Here is a 12,056-nt window from a genome sequence, read left to right as displayed (position 1 = left end):
CTTAAAGCATGTTTTACTCTCCTTTAGTTTTCACTGATTGATCAATTCATCTGTGAATCTTTGGATAGCCTTTGCTCCGTCGTATTGGGAAAAGGTACGAAAGAGTGCAGTTTGAGTAATGTTTTGCAAATTGGTTACATAAACTCCAAATTAATGAGTTTTACTATCCTAAACATTAAACAACATCCACGTTGTTGTACAATGCAGATCATTCCCTTTTTTTTACGACAAGGGCACAGGGTAAATCTTGCTCATGTGCAATAGCCCATACAAACCACACAGGAGAGATAACCCACACTAGATAAGCCCGATGTAACGAGCTCAACCCAGAAGACAAATCCCCTATTGTCGTAGGCAGGGGGTTTCGGACCTGAGACCTTTGTTATGAAAACCCCATGCTCAACCAACTGAGTCACCCTTGCGGGTGTGCAGATCGTTACTTAATAAAAAATGCAGCCTTCTTTTTGGTGAACTCAAGTCAATCTTTATTTTTCAGATAATTTGATTGAGTACCTTCTCAAGCATTAATACCACAGTGTTTGTTTTCTATTGAGCTATAACATAGTTACACTTGGTATATGCTTAGTATTATGGCATCAACATATGTCATGGAGCTTCAAAATCCAGTAATTTTTTTTTTTTTTGCACAAATCAAAGAAGGTTAGTAATCTAATGACAAAATTACTAAATTAAATATTCGAAACCATGTCTGACATAGATTGGTTGAAGTTGCAGGATTCCTTTGTACTGACATGAATATGGTAAGAAGGTCCATCAAACTCTAGCCTAAGTTTACGAGGCCTAAATAAGCTAGACAACTGTTAGTCCTTTATCTGTTTGCTAAGATTATCCTAATTTCTAACTGATCCTTGAAAATCAAAGCACATTATATCCCTATTTAATCATAGACCTCCCATATGCAACACTAATATGGAGTTTCCACTGCTAAACTACTCACAGTTAGCTTGTCTTGTAACGCAGGAGTCCACCTCCAGCACAAGGCCTCTGAATTTAAGATCTCTTAAGTTCAAAGGATTCTTCCTACTTTCTGTCGAACATCCCCCAATTAGAGAGAGTAGATTCATGCAATATTTGCTTTCTTAATCTCTATTGCTCTTTTTAAATCTTGAGGATTATTGGTTTTACTTTTCTCGTGAAATCTCTATTTGTTGCTTGCTCATAGGATATGTTCTAGTATTGTGCAATAAAGATGGGGAATATGTTTTGTGCAATAAAGATGGGGAATATGTGAAAGATCAAGACAACTGCGCCATCGATTAATACTTATGCAATTTATGGACCAAAATAAACATAAACTTATTTTCGCAAAGAATGAGACAAAATGGTTGTGTATTTTACTCAGAGTCTCCCTTTTGTGAGGATATTCCTTCTTAAATTTACAAAAACTACTCAGTACTTCCTTAGAAAGATATGTTCGTCTAAAAAATATTAATAGTAGGACTGCTGAGATTCTCGCGTCAATGCTCTACTTCTATTATTTTTTAAGTTATGAACTCGCTGATGATCTCACTGAAATTTGATAATGAGTTGGTTTGGTCTATTTTCTTTAATGAGTTAAGAATATATATTACTACTATTTCATGCAGTGAAGGTTCATAGGTAATTAGAAAAGGAAAATTATTGTCTGAACTAATTATTTCTAGATCTATTTTTTGGCATTGGTATTTGCCTTTTCCAGTGTTCACTCGAGTTGGGAAGTTAGATGAGAAGTTCGTCCGCTATTTAACTTTTTATTATATCTAAATGCGAAAGTGGGACGAACACAGCAATATCATGCTGTACAAAAAGCTAGCCGAATTGTACTTAAAACTTTGGCCTTTTCTATATGAACTTGTGTAACTAATTGAACTTAACAGTGCCACTCCAGATGTCCACAACTCTTTATTGATCTTACACGTGTTGATGTAGCAATCTCCGAAGGGGTCGTTTCGTAGCAATGAATACTTGTACCAAAAGCTATATAAATTGTACACTTTAACTAACTCTTGTACCATGAGCTATATAACTTGTACACTTTATCCAATTATTTTTATATCCCATGTAGACATGTGTCATAGTACTTAATATTTATTCCCTTCTCATGTATAGATGTATGCACTTCAAATTTATTTCTCCGACACATTTATTTCCTCCGTGCACTTTTACTTGTTCACTTTTGACTTTTCGTGTTCTAGCTGATATAGACATATGCAGTTTAATTTTAATTCTCCTACACAAATTTATTTCCTCCGTGCACTTTAATTTGTTCATAGTACTGAATATTTATTCTCTTCTCATGTATACACGTATGCACTTCAATTGTAATTCTCCGACACATTTATTTTTTCCGTGCACTTTTACTTGTTCACTTTTGACTTTTTACATTATTTAAGAATTAATAAATGAAGTACTCTCTCTGTCCCATATTACTTGGCCACGTTACTAAAAATATATGTCAAAATTACTTGTTCATTTATAAAATCAAGATAAAATTAATTAAATCTTTCTCATCTTACCCTCTCCGTGCCATATTACTTGGCTACTTAATATTTATTCTCTTCTCATGTATACACGTATGTACTTCAATTTTAATTTTCCAACACATCTATTTCCTCCGTGCACTTTTACATGTTCACTTTTGACTTTTCACGTTCTTTAAGATTTAATAACTGAAGTACTCCCTTTGTCCATATTACTTGGCCACATTACTAAAGTACTTTTTTATCCCACGTGGACATATGACATAGTACTGCATATTTATTTTCTTCTCATGTATACACGTATGCACTTCAATTTTAATTCTCCGACACATATTTATTTCCTCCGTGCACTTTTAGCTGTTCACTTTTGACTTTTCACGTTCTTTAAGAATTAATAAATGAAGTACTCCCTCCGTCTCATATTACTTGGCCACATTATTGAAAATATATGTCCAAATTATTTGTTCATTTACAAAATCAAGATAAAATTAATTAACTCTTTCCCATCTTACCCTCTCAGTCCCATATTACTTGGCCGCATTACTAAAAATATATGTCCAAATTACTTGTTCATTTACAAAACCAAGATAAATTAATTAAATCTTTCCCATCTTACCCTTAGTAATAAATGTTCCTGAAAATAGTCAATTTTGATTAGAATGTATTTATTGGAGAGAGATAGGGGTGAGATAGTAAAATATATCTTTTATTTATGATTTCTTAAGGGGCGTGCAAAAGGATAAGTGGCAAGTTATTTTACCATAATATTCATATTTATTGGTGTAAGTCTCAATAACCTTGGAAAATAATTTGAAAATGAGTAATTAATGTGAAGGATAAAACTAATAATGATAAGAAAAATTTCTTTCTATTAATATGTTAACGTGGACAAGTAAAAGTAAACGGAGAGAGTGACTTTTATCCCCGTTTTCCTTCTTTGTTAATACTTTACTTATTTTACTCTCCTTTGCATTCTTTGATTATTATTTCTTTACATTTATAAAATGTATTACTATACATTTTCATTTCTGAATTAAAATTTGGTGATTTACGATATAACATATATCTTTCTAATTTTGATTTCTTTGTAACAATTCTTTTTATCTATAATTGTTAATATAAAAAATTATAATGTAACTAATTCCCCTTATTAACATATTTTTTTTTAATTAATTTAATAAAAGTATTTTATTAGTTTTGCTTTTAAAAAATTCAATATACACAACAATGGTTCTTATGTTTGGATCTGAATGGTTAGTTAATTAAGATGGATATCAACCTGTCGGTATACATATAAGATATTAAAGAATTTAAAAGAAAAAATCTAGAATCAAAATATTAATTTTCCCTCATATTCTTACTAATTTTCTTTTTTTTCATATCGATGAACAACTTTCATTATCATGACAATGAGAAAAAAGTCCGACTCTTTCCATCTCAAAGACTTAATTCCATCATATGTTTTTAATTTTTAAACTCCATTTTTTAATTATAACTAAAGTGATGGTACAAAAAATACATTTTGTATATGTTGTTATGCATAATAACAATTAGAATGTTTTTAAAGTTATTTACAAAATACAAACCTTAAAGAGTGGCTAATTAAAGTGAATAAACATGTTCGGCCCGTGCATTGCACGGGCATATTTTGCTAGTATTTATACATTGTGGAATACAAAACTTAAATGGATTATAACATTGTCTGGTATATTTCTACTTTTTGCTTATGCTAGATGTTTTTCAGGTTACATATATGCACTACAAGAGAACAACCATTTAGCTAGGAATTCTAGATAGGAAATCCAGATCCGTAGCTAATATTCAACATTAGCTAGGGATTTAGCTAGAAAAGTGCCATTCCCTTGCAAAAACATTCGACTGGAAATTTAGTCAGAATATAGCTAGGAATTAGCTAGGGCCGATTCCTAGCTAAACTTTAGCTAGAACATTTTCCTCGAAAAATCTGTGGCTAATTTTTAGCGGGAATTCCAATTTGGCACCAATTTTCTTTTTCCAAATGAATTGTTGTTTAGCTAGGATACAATCTGTGGCTAATCCCTAGCAATCTGTTAGCTAGGGAAGTGTCCTAGCTACATGTCTAGCTAAATTTTAGCGGGAATTTTATTTTGGCGCTAAAAAAATTTCTCAAAAGATTGTGATTTAGCTAGGAACACAATCCCTAGCTAATCGCTAGCTAAAAAGTAGCTAGGACGCTTCCTAGCCAAATTTATGGCTAAATTTTAGAGAATGCTAATTTCAGTTCTTTTTAGCTGGGATGAATTCTTTAACTAATCTCTAACAAATTATTATTAGTTGAAATTATTATAAATAAATAAATAAATGTATAGACGACGATAATAAGAGTTTAATAGCTGTTTTTGGATTTCTTACTATAATTAGGATTGCTCTCTATATTTACTCTGTTCTTTCTAATACATGTGCATAGGGCAATGAGTTTTAGAAAGTAATAAAGATTTAAGAATTCTTTTTTATCTAAAACAAACCATAGACATTCTGAATGACTATAAATCATTTCATCAAGTGTAAAATAAGAAGTTTAAAGTTAGTTGATTTTTACATACTAGTATAAGATAGTGTCATATTTTTTGGGAAAAAATAATAAAAGAAAATTGTGTCGCATAAATTGGATAAATTAATTCTTTAAATATCTATTTATTTATTAATTTTGAACCTCTTAGTTTGTTCCGTGTGGTAATTAGTGTTTATTCTCTTCATTGTCGGTAGTTTGTACAATTAACAGTAAATTAGGAAAAGGAAAAAAAAACTAAATATAAAATACGGAACAAAGACCCCGATCCCCCTAACCCGTTGAACCCTTTTATCTCTAAATCCCCAATTATGCTCCTTTCGTCTACCACTAGAACCTCTTCAACATCACGCTAGTAAAAACGTAAAAATTGTGTCTGCTTTAATACAACGGTTTAACTCTGCAAGCAAGGGTTCGTTATCCTAGACGTGTTGTCGGGGGGTGACGCTACACTATGCAGGATGGAAGTAATATCGTGAGGACTATGTTTGGCAATGTCATGAGACAATCGTGGGAATATTATGAAAGACACACATGACAAAAGTGAGAAAATTTTACCCTCCCCCCAACCCCCTCCACAACCCCACTGCCCCCCACACCAACCTCGAAGTTTCTATTTCATAATATTCAATTATAAATATATGAAAAAATTAATTTAATTTGGCATAAGAAAAAATTATAAACATTGAACTTGAAATAATATTGCATTTGTATAATATGGTTTAACCCATAATCAACTCGTTTATCCCCCAACCCATATTTTACCCACATGAAATATGAGTGAATTGAAACTCAACCCGTTTTTGTTCAAACTATTTTCAACGTGCCCACATCCAACGAAACCCACCCCTAGCTAGAACAAAAAAAAGTATGATGAATAGGTCATCGACAAGAGACTAGAAATTATAAATATATAATTTCCAAATTTAATTGTGGGTTCCTTCGACCCTCTTCCTTCTCTCTAATGCGAGGAGTTCTCCGTGGACTTAATTAGGATGGGACAAGTGAGGAACTAGAGATCACATAGACAAAGGACCAAATTCGATATTCTCTTTTGGATGGAATCAAAGAAAATTAAAATAAATTACAGGTCGAAATCGTCGTTCTAATTATACATAGATCAATCGTTTTAAAAATGTGGATATATTTTATCTTATTTTTATAAACAAATTTTAAAAATGGGAGATTTTTTTTCTTACACCACACCCCATCCTCCCCCCCCCCCCCCACCCCTTCCCTCACATTTTCTATGTCATATATTTCATTTTACTTTTATAAAAAGTGGGAAATTTTTTCTTACCCCCCCCCCCCCCCCCGAATTTTCTGTTTCATATATATATATATATATATATATATATATATATATATATATATATTTTTTTTGTAAAAAATAAGAAATTTTCCCTGCCCCCAACCACACCACCCCACCTTCCCCCCCCCCCCCCCACACCGCCTATCCCCCCGCCCCAAAACGACAAATTTTTTCTTACCTCCCACCACCAATCCCCCGCCCCCCACCCCCGCCCCCAAACCACCTCGCATTCCCCCAACCAAATTTTTTGTTTCATGTATTTTACTTTTTTTTTTTTTATAAAAAATGGGAAGTGTTTTTCTTCCCACCACCCCCCGCTCGCTCAATTTTCTATTTCATATATTTTATTTTACTTTTGTAAGAATTTTATAAACAAATGAGAAACTTTTTTCTTACCTCCCACCTCGACCCTTATCCCACCACCGCTTGCCCACCTCCTACCCCCCACACCACATTTTCTATTTCATATATTTTATCTTATTTTTATAAACAAATTTTAAAAATGGGAGATTTTTTCTTACACCACACCCCATCCTAACCCCCCTCCCTTACATTTTCTATTTCATATATTTCATTTTACTTTTATAAAAAGTGGGAAATTTGTTCTTACCAAAATAAGAAATTTTCCCTGCTCCCAACCACACCACCCCACCCCACCTTCCCCCCGCCCCCAAACCACAAAAAATTTTCTTACCTCCCACCACCAATCCCCCGCCCCACCCCCTCCTACCCCCACCCCCACCCCCGCACCCAACCAAATTTTTTTGTTTCATGTATTTTACTTTTAATTTTTTTTATAAAAAATGGGAAGTGTTTTTCTTCCCACCACCCCCTGCTCGCTCCAGTTTTCTATTTCATATATTTTATTTTACTTTTGTAAGAATTTTATAAACAAATGAGAAACTTGTTTCTTACCTCCCACCTCGACCCTTATCCCACCACCGCTTGCCCACCCCCTACCCCCCTCACACCACATTTTCTATTTCACATATTTTATCTTATTTTTATAAACAATAAAAGTTCTTAAATTCTCCCTACCACTCTCATGATTCATCTATGATCCCATCTTTTATTTTTAGAGGTAGTTATATTCTTGCCCATGCTCTCCTTGCTTTTGTTATCAATCTAACAGGTCTAATTATATATAGAACCAACTATTCCTTTTAACTGTAAATGTACATCTTAACTTGACAAAACAATACTAATTTAATTGTTTACTTTCTAACTGCAGAAAAGTTATTCTTTTCCTGATGAGGATAAAGTTTTCGTTCGAAAAACTTTTTATCGGGTGGGTAGTGAAAGGTTGAGTGACAGTTTGGGAAAAGCAAAGAGAGAATTTTCAAGAACAAAGAAAATACCGAAGTGGATTGCTGAAGTTCATTGGGACGGTTTGATGCGATATTGGAACTCTGACGATTTTAAGAAAATTTCAGCAATCAACAAGAAGAATAGAATGTCATCTAATAATGAAGAAGGTCCTTCCTTACATACTGGAGGATCAGTTGCATTTGCTGAGTACAGAAGACGACATGTAGTTTTTTTGTCTTTTTTTAGTGTTAATCATTATTTAGTCTTATGATATTCTATGATTTATCTTGAAAATTAACAATATCTTTAACGGTTGTAGAAGGAACTAACTGGGGAAGATCTTCGAAGTGATGAATTGTATATGAAGACTCACAAAACAAAAAACGAAAAGAAGTGGATATGTGGGAAGTCAGAAAGGATATGGGTACGTTTTTATCTTATTTCTTCAATGATATTTATTCTGGAAGTAGTTTTTGTTTAAATTAAAATTCATGTGAATTGTTTTCTGATTGAAGGAAAAGAAATTGCTCTATTACAGGAATTTTTTTACCTTTTCTTTAATTCTTGGAGGTAACACCAGTAAAGTGATTTCACATTTGATAGAACTTCATGTATATTTGGTTGTAAGTTGAGGTGTTAGGTGCACTTTTTCACTGAATTCTGAAAAGATAAGTTGCTGGTGTAATTTTATATTTTATTTTTAGTTGTTGCCTTCTTCAAGTGAGCTTTATCTTGTGTCTTCAAAGTTAAAGCTTTGTTGAAGAATCTGTTTGAACCGTTCGACATGTTCTGTTGCATATAGTAGTCTATCTTTTTCAGTCATGGAGTATTAATTTGTATGTAATAGCAACACTAGTTCCTACTTCCTAGAGTTAAATTTTCAAAGTAATGTATGAGATGCTTGAAGATAATGGCTCAACTGAGAGAAATATCATTCTAGTTTAGTTAGTGTGTGTGTGTGTGTATTATCTTGTTTCTTCTGAAACTGAAATGCTTCTGAAAACGTATGAAAGCTATTTATCTGTTATAAAACTCCAACAAAGAACAAAAAGCTCATGACTTGTGTGTCAGTTATCCATCATGTCCAAGAAAAAACTTATCTTAATTTTCTCGTCTGTCAAATATATGGAGAGCTACATGCCTTGGGAAAACTGAAAAGCTAGTAGTAGTAAGACTTTTTTTTTTTGATTAAACTACCCTCTGGGTATATATGTTGTATATATAGGAAAGGCAGAGGGGGGCAATACCTAACCTCTGTGAATACAACAGTGTTTGTTAACCAATTCAGCCAGCAAAAAATTAAATCCTTTACAATAAATAAGGAGGATCCAACAAAACTAAATAATGGCATCAACTAACAAAGAAAATTTGCCTTATCATATCTAATCCTTAGGCTAGGCAATTGCATTCTGTCCATCTGGAAAGGACCTTTGGCATTTCTGGGCAGTCGTTGATAGCTAGTGTATAACATACCAATGTCACTGTTTGAAGCAAGCTTTGCCAAACAATCCGCTACCTGGTTTGCTTATCTGAAACAGTGATCAACAGAGATGTTTAGCTGATCCATATTCCTAACCAGATCTTCAATAATTCTTTTAAGCTTGACGTTGTGAGTAGACTTCTCGATAAGCAACTTAGTAACAATTAGAGAGTCCAGTTCAACATCTAGATTAGTGAAGCCAAATATGATACATTGCATCACTCCATATCTAACAGCCAAAACCTCAGCCATATTGTTACTATCACATTTGACAGAATTTGCAAAAGCCATAATAAAGTCTCCATTGTGGTCTCTTAGAATCCCCCCAATTCCAGCTTTTCCATTCTCTCCGATAAAACTACCATCGGTGTTCAACTTCATTCTTCCTTCAGCAGGTTTGGTCCAGGTGACTTGCTTCCATACGGGGGCGGGCCTAAGGTTTTCTGTCAACTCACAGAGCTTGTGCTAAGGCATGTTCCAATTGTTCTTAGGAAAAGCAAGGTTCAGGGCTGCCTTGATGTTCCATTCAATGTGACATATCAAATGATACACATTAAAGTGTCTCTGATCCCCATACTTACAAGAGCAGTTACTTTTCCAGATTTCCCAATTAATAAGTAAAGGGACAATATGGTATAACAACTTGTGAATAGCATTGTAGGATCTCATAGTCCACCAGTTATGTAAAATGTGACACACAGTAATGTAAGACTGATAATTCATTATTTGGTGTATTTCTCATGTTCCTTTTCTGTAATACTAAGTACAATTTGTGACTGGAAAATTCCATTACAGAATGAATCTGAGTACTTCATTACAATTTTTGCTACTTGACAGCTTTGTTATTCTAGGTGATAACTAATTACTTTCTTCTTTTTCAGAATTCAGTTACAAAGAATATTAAGGAGAAGGTTGGTGAAACTTCAACACTAAGGAATGAAGATGGTCTTGAAGTAGATGATGGAGACCTGGAGAGAAACACGACAGCAGATGGAGAAGGGGAAGGAGAAGAAACAAACGAAGACAATGATGTGAATTTGTTGAAAACTATACCGGAGGAGCAACTACTGAAAACTTGGATAGAAACAGTTGGACGAACAAAAAAAGGAAGAATATATGGTCTTGGCCTCAAAAATTCTTTGCTGGCAGATTCATCGAATGCTAACTGTGCGTCCGCTGGTGCTCCTAATCCTCCAAATGTGCCTACCGAACAAATTTTTGAAACACCAGAGTTTCCACAGCTTCTTAATCGTGTACTGAAGCAACGTATGGTGATTGTGCGGGAACGTATGCAAACGGATATTCGGGAAAATATGGAAGCTGAAGTATATGTCGTGGTTTGTCTTTGCTGTGGCTCGGATTCTTGGTTTCACTCCTCAACCACCACCAAATGGCTCTGGTTCTCCCCCAAACAAATCTTAGATGATTTATGTTATTGATTTTTTTGATTTGAGACATGTTTTATTTTACTAGCTGACTTGTTCTTCATCATTCAAGGATTAATGGTACTGTGATTATGCTTATTTGGAAATTTGAATAGATTTAATTATTTATTTTATCTTATGTCACATTATATATAAAATTATATTTGTGTTTTGTCATATGCAATTTCTAGCTAGATTTAGCCAGGAAGATATCCCCAGCCAAACACAAATATTGGCTAGGATATTTATCAAACTAGCTAGAATGACCTTGGTAAAATATTCCTAGCTATTTTTAGCTAGTCATTTGGATAGGAAAGCATTCCAGGCAAAACAGGGAAAAGGCTAAAGATTTTTTAAGTTTTGCTAGGGCCATTCCTAGCTAAGTTTTTGTAAAGTCAACATTAATCAAACAAACTTTGCTAGGAACTTAGCTAGGTTAAGTCCTAGCAAAATGTTTGCTACGGAAAAAGCCTAGCAGAGATATCCTAGCTAAAATTACCTAGGAATGACAAAATCTTCTAGCTAAAATTTAGCTAAGAGCTTATTAGCTATGGAAGTTTGCTAGGGTAATTTTCCTAGCTAAATTGGCGATAGCTAGGGATTTTCCCACTTTAGCTAGGATTTGTGTCTCTACCTAAATGGCTGTTCTCTTGTAGCGATATATATATATATATATATATATATATATATATATGGACAACTACTAAAAATGTGTTTCCAAGTTAAAAGCTGCTAAATTAGATAAAGCTTTCAATAGGACTAATTTTCTCTCTCTAAAATAAAAATCTAAGCTCGATTTTTTACCATATGTGTATTCAGACTGAAGTTTATGAATTTTGGTCTGTTCTGATTTTTGTTGAGTTGTTGTATGTGTTGCATGTTACTTCTTCTTCCTCCGTTTTTTTTTTTTTTGGGTGAATTTCTTTGCTATCTTTTGATATTTTCTGGGTATGTCATAATGAATTGATTTTTGTGTGCAGATTACGTGATTTAGTTAAGTCTGATGTGAAGGTATTCACTCAAGTCAACTCAAGGAAGTAAAGACAAGGCACACAGTGAACAAATACAAAGATGATTGTCGATCAAATCGATTAGGTCAATGAGGACTTCTACATTTTAGACTTAAAAGGGGCAAGATCAACACACTATAAAATCTGGATTGCTATTTATTTGCTAATATTTCGTGTATTGTCAATTACACTCTTCTTCTGTCATTATCTTTTGTTATTAACTCTGCAGATGTTAGAGTTAAGCAAGTCAATCTGACAATCATATTTTATTTTTAGTATATGTCGAATTTGATTATGTCTCTAAGACGTTTAGTCAAGAATTCTTAAGAGAAGGTACGTAACCTTTTCTTTGAGCGCATAAAATTGCTTACTGTCATATTTTCTCAGTCTTGTTTTTCTTGGCATTCAATTTTTTCTTGAGAAGGTAAACAAAAATCTTGGTATTCAATTATTGATCATAAGCTCAAAGGTTAGTGAAGTATGAAACCATCAAT

The 12,056-nt window shown here is 33.5% G+C and overlaps 1 protein-coding gene across 2 annotated transcripts; it reads left to right on the top strand.

Moving 5' to 3' along the window:
- The first annotated feature begins 7,362 nt into the window (after positions 1-7,362).
- Positions 7,363-10,691, top strand: LOC132029316 (uncharacterized). Of its 2 annotated transcripts, none has more exons than XM_059418621.1 (3): positions 7,363-7,871; positions 7,971-8,072; positions 10,010-10,691. In XM_059418621.1, the coding sequence occupies exons 1-3, from the start codon at positions 7,734-7,736 to the stop codon at positions 10,565-10,567; spliced, it is 798 nt and encodes a 265-aa protein (XP_059274604.1). In that variant the 5' UTR covers positions 7,363-7,733; the 3' UTR covers positions 10,568-10,691. The 2 variants fall into 2 exon arrangements, with proteins under 2 accessions (XP_059274604.1, XP_059274603.1); XM_059418620.1 differs by having other exon boundaries at positions 7,368-7,871; positions 7,968-8,072.
- Positions 10,692-12,056: the final 1,365 nt, after the last annotated feature.

This window comes from Lycium ferocissimum, chromosome 9, assembly GCF_029784015.1.
Source record: "Lycium ferocissimum isolate CSIRO_LF1 chromosome 9, AGI_CSIRO_Lferr_CH_V1, whole genome shotgun sequence".
NCBI lineage: Eukaryota > Viridiplantae > Streptophyta > Magnoliopsida > Solanales > Solanaceae > Lycium > Lycium ferocissimum.
The sequence above is the reverse complement of the archived record's forward strand: the minus strand, read 5'-3'. Positions and strand labels throughout refer to the sequence as shown.